This window comes from Pelodiscus sinensis, chromosome 7, assembly GCF_049634645.1.
Source record: "Pelodiscus sinensis isolate JC-2024 chromosome 7, ASM4963464v1, whole genome shotgun sequence".
Lineage (NCBI taxonomy): Eukaryota > Metazoa > Chordata > Testudines > Trionychidae > Pelodiscus > Pelodiscus sinensis.
The window spans coordinates 73,188,517-73,203,681 of NC_134717.1; the positions used below are offsets into that span (position 1 = coordinate 73,188,517).

General features: G+C 44.7%; 1 protein-coding gene across 5 annotated transcripts in view; it reads left to right on the forward strand.

Moving 5' to 3' along the window:
- Positions 1-15,165, forward strand: part of SPATS2L (spermatogenesis associated serine rich 2 like) — an 87,292-nt gene that overhangs the window by 66,849 nt on the left and 5,278 nt on the right. For all 5 annotated transcript variants that reach the window (XM_075934277.1, XM_075934279.1, XM_075934278.1 and 2 more), the window contains 4 exons: positions 2,895-2,953; positions 8,012-8,121; positions 11,024-11,126; positions 13,327-13,547. In XM_075934277.1, the coding sequence (XP_075790392.1) occupies positions 2,895-2,953; positions 8,012-8,121; positions 11,024-11,126; positions 13,327-13,547 (493 nt within the window). The remainder of the gene's footprint in view (positions 1-2,894; positions 2,954-8,011; positions 8,122-11,023; positions 11,127-13,326; positions 13,548-15,165) is intronic.

Consider the following 15,165-nt stretch of genomic DNA (forward strand, 5'->3'; position numbering starts at 1 on the left):
TTGCAAATGAAGCCTGGGATTCGAGGAGTAACAGTTAATCCGAACTAAAGACTTAGTTCAGATTAACTTTAAACTGCCTTGTGTAGCCACGGGTAGTTCGTTCGAAATAAGGGGGATTTAAAAATGGCGGCAAGACGGGAACATGCAAATAAAGCCCGGGATATTTAAATCCGGTTGCCTGATTTGCCTACCTAGCTTGAATTAACAAGCTAGTGTAGACATACCCTCAGAGCCTTATAGCCTCTCTGGACTCATATCTAGCTTCTCATTCACTGCAATCCCCAGGTCCTTTTCTGCCGAACTGCTACTTAGCCATTGGCCACCCTCCTGAGAAGGTCCTAGTGCGCCTTCGCGTCCTCTTGTGGTACTTCCGGGAAAGAAGCCACGATCACTTCATCTGGTGACAAAGAGGAGAAGGCCAGGGCCGGTTGGGCTTCCTCACTCACTCCCACTGCCTATTGAGGCCCTGGCAGCACTGAAGGGGCCTGGGAGGCTCCAGCGACCGAGACGTTAGGCTGGAGCTATACTGGGAAGCCTCAGGGAGTCCATGGGCACCATTGTGCCTGCTACTGAGACAGTGGCAAAGGCATGCTCTGGGACTGTGCCGGCAGTGCTGATATCGACAGTACTGACAGCTGTGACAACTGCTGCTTGGAGGGGATGGAGGTCACTTCTGAGGCCATGCTGCAGGAGTGGATGCTCGCCGATGCCCAGACGAAGAGCAGGAACAGCGGGTCTTCCGGTGCTGAGACTTTGGTACCAACGGAGACCTCGGAGACTGGGAATGTCTGAGGTGTCTGCAATGGCCCAAAGAACCACTCCTCAAGTTTGGAGAGAGGTGCCAGAGAGAAGCTCCATCTTGCCAGGACAGGCACTGGGAAAAGTGGGACACACCCCTATGGCCAGAAAGGCTCAGTGCAGGCGAATATCTGTGGCACGGTGAATGACGCCATTGCCATGGAAAGGGCTCCTGATAATGCCATGGTGAATAGGGAGAGTCACTATCTCCTTGGCGCCTCTGGTACCGGCGAGCACATTTGTGGAAGATCACATGTCGTGCCCTGATCTCTCACATGCAGACATCTGGGGACTTCAGAGCACTCTCCTCTTGGACGCTGGAGGAGAACGTGATCAGACCATGCCAGGAGATTGGGTGCCCAATGTTACCAAGGCATGTGCAAATCTGCACCACCAACAGAAGCACAAAACCTCCCTGTGGATGCTCTTCTAATGAGCTAAGCAGTATTTGAATTTCTCCTGAGCGGCTGCATAAGTGCTCAGCTTACAGGAAAAACTGCTCTCAAGGACCCGTCCAGTTCTAGTATTCTGTGATTCTATAATAATTGACTATGTGGTAGGCATGACTCATTTAGCCAATCTCGTTAGCCACTTCCAGCATTTCCAGGACGTCGTCATTGGCTATATTTCCAGGTTGTTTTTACCCAGATCTCTCCATCTGACTTTTGTCGTCTTTCTGTTCTTTCCTTTTTCTGCCTAATTAGCACCTACTCTTCCCAGGTCTACAGTCTAGACATAGCCTCAGTGTAATTCTTTCTGAAGATACACTTAAAATTGAGCTCCAGTCTGTTGCATGTGGATGTTAAGGGCCCACATGACCTTTTGGTGAAATGAGAAGTTTGCCTGATGTCATTCACCCAAATTTCCCCTCCTTATATTGTGCTGTGCATTAGCTGGTTGCCACCTTCCACTCCAACTTGGTTGTATATCTATGGGTGCATATCTACACTGTAATTTTTGTGAAATATGTAAGTGTTTTGGATTCTTCTGTGAAAGATGGTATCAAGATATCCATCTATATTATTAATCTGCATTAAATACAATTAAATGACGGAAGCTGATTTAAAATTAAACTGCCCAATGAACAAGGAAAAATCCACTACATCAGATGAGCTGGAGAGAAATAACAGAAATCCAGAATTTTATTTAAAAAAAAGAAGGGGGGGGGGGGAGGAAGTACCTGGCAATTGAAGGACCAGTGCTAATGAGATGAATTATGTAAAAATGAGGTGTTAAATGCAGAGAAGGCTGGCTGTTATTCCTCTCCGATTCATCTGAAGAAGTGGGTTTTGCCCACAAAAGCTCATGATACTATATATATTTTTGTTAGTCTCTAACAGGACTACTTATTGTTTTGAAAGTTACAGACCAACACAGCTACCCCTCTGAGACTTTTTTAACAAATGAGGGTTTTCAAAACTGAAAAATTAGTGTTGATACCCATTAATAAACAAGAACTCCTTGATGAAGTATATCAGGGATAGGTACAAGAGCACCATCTATTGGGGAGCTCTCTAGTGCTGTTGGTTCGCTAAATTGCATCCTTATGTTATCCTTATCCTGAAAAAATGCGGAAGAACTGCTCTTGCGCAAGAGGGAAGCTTTGCACAAAAAGGAGTGGTATAGGCAGCTCCTTTTTGTGCAAACGCCTCTTATGCAAAAAGCAGGCGCTCATTAATTATGCAAATGAGGTGTGGTGATATTCTTCACTTAACCTCATTTGCATATTATTGCGCAAAACAGGTGCAGTATAGATATAGCTCTAGAGTGAGAATATAGACTTGTGTGCCATTGCACCGAGACAGTACCTGTGCAGCTAGATCACAGGTGTCCCTATATAAGTGAAAAAGGATGGTTTCTGGCTAATAATGTGTTAACTTTCATTAAAGATTCGTTCGTGCTGGCTGCTATATTCAGTTAGTCTCTAGTTATTCTATGTCTCTTCATTTAATTTTCCTTTTGTTAATTCCAAAACTGCTAATAACAGTGTTCTGAAATCTTTTGTATAATAGCATTTATTAGTATAAAATATATTTTAGTTCTGCTTCACATCATAGTTTTATCTTGGGTTATATAATATTTTTTTTTCCTTTTAGCATCATAGACAAAGAAGTGTCATTAATGGCAGAAGTTGATAAAGTTAAAGAAGAAGCCAGTAAGTAGAAAACGTACTAGAGAGCTTGTGTGTGTTGGGAAAGTTGGGAGAACGTGTGTTACAAGATCTGGCTAAAAGAACTGTGCACTGAAGTTTTACAAGTTTCCATCCTGATAGATTCAGTTAGTGTATTAATGCAGGCATGTCAGAATCTAAAGATGGCTGAAGAATTTCATATAGTTATGAAGTTATTCTTTCCAGAATATTTAGCTGTGGTGATGTCACTAATTCTCCAGTGTTCTCCATTTATATGGCACCTTTTATTCTGAATGGCTCAACACACTTTACAGAAGAAGCATCCAGGCATGCAAGCATCCCATGTGTGGAATTTCCATTGATGTCAATAGGAGTTTTGTCTGCAGTAGTCTTGCAAGACTGAGACATTTCTACATGGAACCAAACCCCTTCTCTGATGAAAATGTCCATGGGATTTTTAATGACTCTGAATGCACAGAATCTCAGTTTTTAAAGCACGATTCTGCTCTGAAAAGTGAAGTGGCTATAAATACATCACCTTCTTATGATAGATCTACCCCTATGTATATTCAGAAACAGCTTGTAGAGTGCTTTTTTTCCTTTTCCTTTCTTAATCCCTGCATTCATTTCTAACAGTAAAATTGATCTTGTTAGGTTTATATACAGTATATAAAGTTATATACATGACTTTGAATATCTGACATTACATGGTGAAATAGGACATCATACAGCTATATTTTACATCATTTTAAAGGGCAGAGAGTTGTAATCGTGCTCATGTATCTAAAAGAAAGCAGATTACCCCTGAGAGTCTGTTACAACCCCTCAGGAATGTGCTTCCAGCCAATGCCTGGTACCTCTTAGATAAGTGTGTTTCTGTAATATCAGCCCTGTTCTTGCCAACTTCTGTGAGTAGGGCCTGCTTCTTGCTCCCAGTTTAACTTTGCTTTATATTAGCAAAGTCTTGACCGTTACTGTCTAGATCTCAGGCCTCATACCCAGCCAGTGATACATGGGCTTATGTTTCAGACCTTCATCTTACTACAATCACACCAAGTATATCTATAACAATATAAACAACAAAAAAGATTCAGGCAATGGTTTTTAACAAATAGATTCCTTACTATGCAGATTAATACAGAACTCTGACTAATTCATTTAAACTACAGTATAGTATTTTCTGCATCCCACGGAAACAGCGCAGAGGTTATCTCTTTAGCCCGGGAGGTGTCAGGGGTAATAGAGGAGCTGAAGGAGAGGGAAGTAATTGCTGGGAAGGAGCCTGGGTATGAAATTGAAGGGTTGTTGGGAATGGATGGGAAAAGCATGGAATAGTTTTTTGGGGGCATTGCGACAAGGAGGGATTGTTAGGGAGAGTCCCCCATGTAGACTCTGACCCCAGCCTCCTTATTCAGTCAGGCACATCTTCTCCTGTCCCCATGTATCCTTAAATCCTCTGTTCTGACGTGTCCCTCTAACTCCACTCACACACCCATAAGAACATAAGAACGGCCGTACTGGGTCAGACCAAAGGTCCATCTAGCCCAGTATCCTGTCTACCGACAGTGGCCAGCACCAGGTGCCCCAGAGAGGGTGGACCGAAGACAATGATCAAGCGATTTGTCTCCTGCCCTCTCCAGCCTCTGACAAACAGAGGCCAAGGACACCATTTTAACCCCTGGCTAATAGCCTTTTATGGACCTAACCTCCATGAATTTATCCAGCTTCTCTTTAAACTCTATTATAGTCCTAGCCTTCACAGTCTCCTCTGGCAAGGAGTTCCACAGGTTGACAACACGCTGAGTGAAGAACTACTTCCTTTTATTAGTTTTAAACCTGCTACCCACTTTCCCCATCTCCATGTGGACCAGCACTTCTTCCCCTGTCCCAATGTGTGTCTGGGCCTCACTCTATCTTCTGACAGTTTACATCAGCCAAGGTTATATACCAAGGTCTCTTGTGCTGTGCTTTAGCAATAAGAACGCATTAGCATTATTTAACATGTAGCTTTCATTTTTACTCCCTTCAAATTAATAGAAGTCCTACCATTTCCCTACTGCTAAATGTGATTTAGCAATTACATGGGTCATCAGTGTTTAGATAACTGTGAATTTAATTGTCCTCCACTATCTGTCATATGACCTAATTCTAAGTATTATGAAAGAATGGGCCATTACTCTTGTAGTTCGTAATAATTTGTCTATCAGCACATTACGCAGTGTAAAATAATTATTTCCTTATACAACGTACACAATATGTGTGTGACGGTGTGCGGTCAGAGAAGACCCCTTGGGGAGGTGTGGTCACAAAAGACCACTTGGGGGGTGCCTCCCGGAGTGCTGAGAAGGCCACTGCCACTCACCTTCCTGCTTTCTAGGGCTTCTCACTGCTGGATCCTGCTAGGTCAACTTTGTTGATCTCTGCCAGCCAAAGCACAGAACTAAGATCATTGCCCCCCTGAGAAGCAACACAGTCACTGAAATGCTCCAGGTCCAAGGAAAATGCAATTTGGGGCCCAGCTTCCAGGGATACCACTCCCCAAATGGGATCAGAACCCCAATTGAATTATGTAGGTAAGCCCCCTTTTAAGAATGAAAGGGGGCATGTACACACTGGTTGCCTCCACCAGGTAACAGTTTTTTACACTGGGCCTGATAGTAAATAAAAGTGTTTTCATTAAGTACAAGCAGTAGGCAGTAAGTGGTAATAAGTGAGAACAGGCAGAGCAAAGTAGATTCCAAACCTTAAAATAACACAAAACACTTAGCTAATTCTAACACTAAAGTCTCAGTACAAACTAATTACAAACTCACCCTAAACCCGTGGTCACCAACAGGTCGATCGCGAGCTACTGGTCGCTCGCGAGGCCTTGAACAGTCACTCGTGAGGCGTCCTGTCTGCCCCACCCCCATTTCCCTCCCACCCCCGAGAAGCCCCACTACTTACCTCAAGGAGGGGTGAGTCAGCCCCACGGGAGGTGTGCAGGGGGTTTCCTGGCGCGCGGGGGGGGGGGGGGGGCTGGCTCCAGGGCAGGCGTGCACGTGGGGCTTCCCTGCGCGGGGAGGTTGGCGCCGGGGCAAGCACGCACGGGGCTTCCCTGCACGGGGGGGGGGAGGGTTTGGCACCGGGACAAGTGCGTGCGGGGCTTCCCTGCGCCGGGGGGGGGGGGTTCGGCCCCCTGGGCAGGCGTGCGCGGACTTCCCTGCACGGGGGGGGGGGGGGAGGGTTTGGCACCGGGACAAGTGCGTGCGGGGCTTCCCTGCGCCGGGGGGGGGGGGTTCGGCCCCCTGGGCAGGCGTGCGCGGACTTCCCTGCACGGGGGGGGAGCAGTTGGCCCTGGGGTAGGCGCGCGCACGGGGTTTCCCTGCGCGGGTGGGGGGGTCGGCCCTGGGCAGGCGCGTTCGGGGCTTCCCTGCGCTGCGTGGGGTCGGCCCCGGGGTAGGCATGGGCTGGTTTCTCTGCCCTCCCAGCACCCTGTTCCCTCTCCCTGCCCCTAGCCGCAGAACTCTGTCCCCACAAAATGTATAATTCTAAATGCTTCATTTTAGATTTAAATAGCATGAATAAAAACCAGACCATTTCTTTCATAACTATAAACACCTGATTTTAATTGTATGTATCGCATAATTTAAAAATAAACTGTTTATCAGAGTGTGTAAGTAAGGGCTGGGGATAGCAAGTGATGGACAGGAGGAGAATAGAGAGGGCGGGGCTTCAAGGAAGGGGCGGGGCGGTAGATCTTTGCCTGTTCTGAGATTTAAAAAGTGATCTTGGGTGTAAAAGGGTTGGAGACCACTGCCCTAAACTGTTCCTTTTCCACCTTCAAACCAGGGACTCCCTCTCCCTGGCATCTTTGGATCATTCCCATGGGTGTGCCACGCCAAAGACAAAAAACCTGCTAAGCTTCCTTTTGTTTTATAAATTCCAATTTGGGTGGGAATTCTGTTTCTACATTCCACCCTTCCATTAGTCGGTCAGCCCCTACCAGTTGAGGTGGACATGTGACTTCCTCAGACCAACCATTGCAGAGGACAAAGGAGATTGTTTATAGTTGGTGATCTAGACATTAAGGGTAACACTCTTGATGGCTTCCATTTGCACATTTAAAACCGTAAACCACTCCATACTCCATATATCTAGTTTTACACACAAGAATGATACATGCACCAAAATCAGATATACAGACCCAGCGGATCAAGACATTAAAAGTGATAGGTTATATGAGACAGTTTGTCCCAAGCATCTTCAAGTCAAGCATATTCATGTTCATGAGTCCATTTCATAAAGCATTTGGGGTCTGTCACAATGTGGATTTTATATATTTAATATTTTCATAAAAATCTGTATGCAGTTAAAATATTATTTTGCTACATAAATGAAATATTGCTTCATTAAATAAACAGTTTAAGAGCATAATCTGTACTTGAAAACAAAATCAGAACTCTTATAAGTTAGACAAAACTATATATTAACAGAATTCTTTCAGAACAAAGTATCCATTTCTAATTCTTAACATTAGTTATTTAAATGAAATCCATTATTTGGATTAATTGGTGCTGAAGAGATTATATGGATGGAAATGTGTTCTAATATATTGGTAGCTTAGCATATTGCATGTTTTCCAATATTGATGTACAACATTTATGTATGAAGACATGGTGGGTGACGTAAACTGTCAGAGTTGGTTGCCTTCAATGGAGCTCTGACAATTTACACTAGCTATCCCCTAGTTTCCATGCCGCCTTTGCCACAGATATCCTGAGTGACCTTGGCACGTAGGGAAGTTATCTACCCAGGGAAGTTATTCTGCAGTAAGCTAGCAAGAGAATACTTTTTCCAAGCTTTCCAGCTGCACAGAGCTCTTCTTTCCGGACTGAAGGAAGAGCTCTATGTAAATTCACAAGTTTGTCTCTCTCATGAGGAGAAGTTGGTTCAGTAAAAGATATTACCTCAACCACCTTACCTCTCTAATGTCCTGGGATCATACAGTGACAACACTTCACACAGTGTTAAGGTACAGACAGTAATGAATTAAAAAGTGATTATGTTCCTAGCACTAATTGATTATCTTTTTCTTGGCAGTGGAAATCTTGACTGCTCGTCAGAAAAGAGCTGAGGAGCTAAAGAGACTGACAGACTTAGCTAGTCAAATGGCTGAGACACAACTGGCTGAACTCAGGGCTGAAATTAAGGTTAGTCTGCCAAGCTACTTCCATTTGAACGTGCGCTCTCTTTCCAATGTAACTTGTGTCCCTCTTCAGTGCTTTAAGTGCTTAGGACCTGACAATTAGTGGGTGTGGCAGAGAGGAGACCTGCTCAGGGCCATCCTCAGTACCTTTGGCCAATAAATAGGAACTACAGGTTGGACCTACCTGATCCAGCATCCTCGGTACCTGCTCTGTCCTGAACCAGGGAATTTGCTGGACCAGGGGAGGTCAATGCTTCTCTTTTGGCTGCTCTGTTCCTGGGCTCCCTGCCCTGCTGTTGGCCCTGCAAACACTGCCCTGGCACAGGCTTCCCATCCTGCTGCTCGCACACTGCCCCAAGGTCTCCTGGCCGGGACAGCCTGGCCATGGTGTTCTCAACGTTCAAGCTGAGGCCATCCTGCTGCCATCAGCCCCACTGCCACCGGGGGTTCCACGGCCAGATTGCCTGGCCACACAACACTGGTGCTAGGGCCAGCCCCGCTCCTGCTGGGAACTCCCTGGGGTTCCCAGACCAGGGCCACCCACCTCTGCCAGCCCCACTTCAGCCACAGGTTCCACAGCCGGGGCTGCCCTATCCAGCCCCGCTGCCAACAGGAGTATCCTGAGGTTCCAAGCCAGGGCCAACCATCAACCGCCAGCCCAGCTGCCTTGGGAGAGGGGATCCTCAGATTGGCCAACTGCCACCGGAAGCCCCACTGCAGCTGGGGTTCCCTGGCCACTTGGCCCAGCTGACGCCAGGGGCTCCTTGGCCGGGGGTGAGGACTCCTCCAGCTGCCACCCTGTCCAGCCACTGCTGGCCCAGCCAGGACTCCCCAGCCCTGCGTTTTCTCAGCTGGCTCCTGCTCCCACCTCTGGAGCTCTTTGGTCCATCCTGCTGGACCATGGATGCTGCCGGACTAGAGATTCCTGAATTTGGGAGATTCCGCCTGTAGTATGGAGAAGGTCTAAGCTGCATCCTACTAAATGGCATATATGGGGCTTCTGCTCTGCCTGCATTCCAGAATAATTAGTCCCAATTACCTGCTGCCAATATTAAGCCTGTAAGCAAATAACAAAAACCTCTGCACAGTGGCAGCATGATACGAGCTCCTTTCCCAAATTTCAAATTGATCCACCAGTCAATTACTTCTTGTATTGTCTTCTGCAGCACGCCAACTCAAACTGAAGTGACAACTTCCCTGAGAATGCCTGGTCACAAAAACTGACAGTGAGGGTGACTTGACACCAGTAAAGACACTGTCCCTCCAATAATGATTACTGGATAGTTGCTGCTGAGACTTTTTGGATTGTAACCATACCTTGAAGTGTACTGCTGGTGTATGACTGTAGCACACCAAAAGACTTTGCTCCTCTCCCTCTCTCTCTCCCCTCGTGGAGGCTACAAGTCAGATCTCTGTAGAACCCCATGTCAGAGCTCTCAGGGAAGAGGCTACAGGACTTATTTCTACTCTTTGTTACCTGTCAGAGGGGAGGAAGCAAAGCTCCCAAAAGGCTTCCACCAGGTTCTGCAAGTGAGGGTGCGTCTACACAGCACCCTAAACCTGAAATAAGATACACAATTTGCACTACACAAATTGCATATCTTATCTCGAATCTATTTCCAAATAGCTCATTTTGAAATTTGGTGCATCTACGCAGTGCCAAATTTTGAAATAATGTGCTATTTCGAGCCACCTCTTAACCCTTGTGCAACAAGGTTTACCGGGATGGTGAAATAGCGTGCCTGTTATTTCAAAAAATATTTAGAAATAACGGGAGGCTTGTGTAGACACGGGGTAGCTATTTCGGGATACTTTCAGTAGCCCGAAATAGCGGTGCAATGTAGACATACCAGCTACGTCTAGACTGCATCCTTCTGTCGACAGAGAGATGCAAATCAAGCACGTCGAAATTGCTAATGAAGCAGGGATTTAAATATCCCACGCTTCATTAGCATAAACATGGCCACCGGTTTTTTTTTCAAAATGGAGCTTTTTTGAAAAAAAAATGGCAGTCTAGGCATGGCTGTGTTGAAAATAAACCCTTTATCGACAGATCTTGTATTCCTCAAAAAATGAGGTTTACAGGATCTGTCGACAAAGGGTTTATTTTCAACAGATCCGCGTCTAGACTGCCGGGGGGAGAGGGTTAGAAAAAGCTCCATTTCTTAAAAAAAAAAAAAAAAAAAAAAAGCGGCAGACATGTTTATGCTAATGAAGCACGGGATATTTAAATCCCGGCTTTATTAGCAATTTCGACATGCCTAAACTACATCTCTCTGTTGAAGAGAAGTGTAGTCTAGACACACCCCCAGAGTTAGCAAAATCTTCCCTTTGAAATCAAAGGCAGCTGAGACACTTAATCATCAGGCCACTTGGGGCCTGATTCCATTTATAGTCAGGTGCCTTTATACTCCTCTGGCATTTAAAAAGGGCCTGAAAGTATTGTGCCATGTTATTTACACCTGTGTTACGGTCCCTTGACTGCCAGTGCATAATAAAGGATGGTAAACTACTCTTTCTTTTATCTGCTCAGATTCTGTGCAGAGAGCCTGAGTAGGACAAACAGCTGAGGCCTTACAGTGCTTTACACCTGTCCTGCACATTTACTGAGATGTTCACATCGACTGTCTACTGCAAAACTTGTGTTCCCTTGATGCAAAATTTGATCTTTCTTAGTCTCATTATATTGTACAAGCCTTAATATGTTAAAAAAAATAGTTGCTTCTCCCCTTCTCTCAATCTTCCACCTGAAAAGAAAAACAAAATCTACTGTAGCACGGACAAACAGCTGAGGCCTTACGGTGACCTTGGGATAATTAACATTAGGATGATTTCTTCACCATCCATATAATGAAGTAGGATACATTAGAATTGTAGCCAGGGTTAATGTCTATGTATTTTTGTAGCACTTTGTGAGTGAACGCAAGTACGATGAAGAGCTGGGTAGGTCTGCCCGGTTCTCCTGTGACATAGAAGAGCTAAAGACCCAAATTCAATTCTGCGGAGAAAGTAAGTTCTGGTTATTTTCAAAATAAGTGTTGTGTGAATGTAGCAACTGTTTCACTTTTCTGCACTACTATGATATCATGGGGTGAGATTCACCTCTGGCATCAGAGTACTGAACTCTGTGTTTTCAGAAGATTTGTATTGTATTTTTGCAGGAGATAAATTTGGCAAAAGGTATTTTACACCTGTCCTGCACACTTACTGAGATGCTCACATTGACTGTCTACTGCAAAACTTGTGTTCCCTCGATGCAAAATTTGATCTTTCTTATCCTCATTATATTGTAAAAGCCTTAGTCTGTTTAAAAAACAAACAAGCAGTTGCTTCTCCCTTTCTCTCAATCTTCCACCTGAAAAGAAAAACAAAATCCATTGTACCAGCCCCTGCACTCATGAGCCGTGGCTTTCTGGACCATGACTCTCAGGTCCAGCACATCCATGGTCCTGCCAGACCAAGGATGTTATCAGACAGAGAGTCCTGGACCAAAGAGGTTCAACCTGTACTAAAGATGTGCTTATAGCTACGTATATGCTGAAATGTCTTGCTAAATTGGGGCCTTATTATAGGAACAGCTAATACAAAGATGTGCAGTGTAAGGAACGTGAGGGGTTTGAGCTGCCAGCAAGGGCAAGCTGCACAGTCTGACAGTGGCGGGCAGCCGTTAGTGGGAAATGAAAGCAACAGGAATTATGTTCATCTTTGGGTGATGAACAGTGGGATTTTAAAGTTTTTCCAGACACTATTTCTGCAAACCGTAATCATTTCTATAAACGTGATCATCTCATTCAAATGTAACACATCTTCATTGCGCTATTTTAGTTACGCTTTCCTGAAGGAAAACATGTATTTTCTGTTAAAAAGTGAGCAGCCCACTTTATAACCTATGGAAGTGTAGGACTCCAGAACTGAAGAGTTGGTTTTAATGCATTTAAGCCCAAACCTGTAATGGTTGAGATTCCACTGCTCGAATGGGATGGTACCTCATCGTGCTGCTGCAAGGATGGGCTCTCACCCCATCTCTGTTCAATATCAACAGAAGCATGTTGAGACTGAACAGAGGTAATTACTCAGGTTGTTTTCCAGTGGCATATATGAGATGAGTTTGTGGTCTCCATAAGGTAGTAGTTGACAAGTGTCCATATCACAGTCAGGCCTTTGGGTCCATAGGCTAAATATTGAATGAGCCTTGGAGACTGGATTATCCTAAAGATGGCCTTTGCAAGTCCGATTAGAGGCACATTATTGGGACATAAGAGGGAAGCTTGCATGGCTATTACCCCTGCTATACCTCTTCTGTAGAAAGACTGAAATCTCCATTTCAGCAGTCTTTTATCAGCATGAAATTCACTTCAGTTTCCAGACAAATTTAGTCCAAGGTGTAAATGGGCACCACCAGCACAGGATTGTCACCTCGGCAAATTAGGCACATGCCCAAATTCAGGGAGGAGAACCGGAGGGGGGTGGGGAGAGGGGCTGAGTAGTGAAGCTGATGGGAGTAGAGAGTACTTAGCACTTTGTAGGACAGGATCCATAAAAAGGAATTTGGCCTGTTGGGTTTTAGTGACACAGAGATAAAAACCCTACAAAACAGTATAATCCAGGCCTACCCAATGTGGTATGCCCTCATGTTTTTATTGCATCCTGAGGAGCAGCCTCTCCTAAATATTTACCTCTTTTTTAAGGGTTTTGAAATTGCTGAACTTCTTTAAGATAGTGCTCTTCTTCAGGATAGGGCTGGAGTACCCATGGGGAAAAAATAGCTATCAGCCCTCCTCCCTCTCCCTAGTGCTTCCCACCCACCATCTGGCCCCACAGATCAGTGCCTCCCACCCACCATGATCAGCTGTTTCGCGATGTTCAGGAGGCTCAGGAGGGAAGGGGAAGGACTGAGGTTGTGGCGTGCTTAGGGGAGGGGGTGGAACTGGGCAGGAAGAGGTGGAGTAGAGGCAGGGCCTGAGGCAGAGCTGGAGGTTTTGAAAGTTGGTGCCTATGCCGGGGTAACTCCAACAGGTGGGTTGTAGCAGGATTGGCTCCTCATCTCCAAAATTATCTTGTGGAACAAGCCCATGTCACGGCATAAAAAGGCTATGGAGCTGATTCTGAAATGACTCCAGTGAAGTCTGGTGTATCTGAGAGAAGAATCTGGGCTTGTGATTTGGTAAGAATGATGTATCTGGTAACACTGAGTGGTTTTGTTTTGTAGTTTCTCATCCAAAGAACAGTTACTCCTCAAGAACACCATGCAATTCAGTGCTGCTGGCAGTGACTTCGCATGTGGCAACTGGCAAGCAAAGTCCACACTCCCGAAAATCCGCTAGTCACATCAAGAACTTTGGTAATAAAACGGCCAATGTTAAAATGCCAAGTCATCTTATCTCCAATACCACAGAATTATCAACCCAAGTAACCCCAACAAATAAACAGGTGAGAAACTAGATAGGAACTATACTGAAATTCAACAATCACAAACTCATGAGAAAATCTGCAATATTACAAGTGAACAGCACAAAATTAAATATCACTCTGCAATATATGTGCAATTCGTCTTTGACAGAGGAATGGACAAAATGAACTAGTAGGTGTTTTCCAACTTTGTGGACTGTGTAGAATGTATGTGATGGAGGAAGGTAGGACTTGCAATGTTAGGAACAGATCAATACCATGGGACCAATACCAGTTGCTTCAAGAGCAAGGATTTTTAATACCCTGTGAGGTACCTGATTGTCCTTCGTTATGCTATGAGAAAATATTTGCTCCTGACTAGTGGTAAATGATCAGCTTATGCCATCAGGATTTGGTAGTTCTTGAAATTAGAAATCTGCCTGATTTCAAGAGCATTTTATTACTTCACAAACTCAGTAGTTCTGCTTACTATTTGTGGTATATTTACATCTGTGTGAATACAGGAGCACCCTGCAATGTCTTTGTCTTGTAATGCTTACTTCAGTGAAGAAGTCAGGCTGAGTTTTGCCTGACCGGGATTACAAGATGAAACAGCTTTATAACGAGAAAATAAGGAGCGTCAGTGTATAAATGGGACTGATATGGTAAATAGATAACCACTTTCTATGACTGATAAAACCTTACTCTCTGTAAGGGGTAAATAAAATGGGCATGTCTCCCCTCCATCTGGATTCTTGACTCTTTTCTTTCTTTATGGAAACCAGGATGGCTGTGTCTACACTGGGCCACTTATTCTGGAAAAGCAGCCGCTTTTCCGGAATACCTTGCCAGCTGTCTACACTGGCCGCTTGCTTTTCCGGAAAAGCAATGACTATCTACTGTAAAATTGTCAGTGTTTTTTCGGAAAAACTATGCTGTTCCCATTCGGGCAAAAGTTCTTTTCCGGAAAAACTAATCCGGAAAAGGGCCAGTGTAGACAGCACAGTAGTCTTTTCTGCAAAAAAGCCCCGATCGCGAAAATGACGATCGGGGCTTTTTTCCGGAAAAGCGCGTCTACATTGGCCACGGACACTTTTCTGGAAAATGTGCTTTTCCGGAAAAGCATCCTGCCAATGTAGACGCGCTTTTTCCGGAAATACTTATAACGGAAAACTGTTCCGTTTTAAGCATTTCCGGAAAAGGGTGCCAGTGTAGATGTAGCCGATGTGTTTCTGTTTCTTTCTGCATATCTTATTGTGCTATTTATACAATGCTTTACTATAAAAAAATAGTAGTTAGATTCTCAGGGGAGTGGGGCAGAAATCAAAATGAACAAGGCCCAGATCCTCAAAGGCATTTAGATTATTCATTCCCACTAGAATCAATGGAAGGGAGGCATCTAAATACCTTTAAGAATCAGGGCCCAGGTTTTTTACTGCTACTTAGTTTTGCTGCTGGCGTTTTTGTGGAGTTAATATATCATTGCCTTTTGGCCAGCACACACATTTGCAAACAGCTCCAGTGCCAACTCTGTAGTGATGTTCTTGTAGATGTAGCTGTTTTTAACAGAGTTCTAGCAATGATCAAGCCTTTTTATGTTTTCTTACAACCCTGGTTAAACAAATGCATTGGCTGCATTAGGAATTTGATTCTCCATATA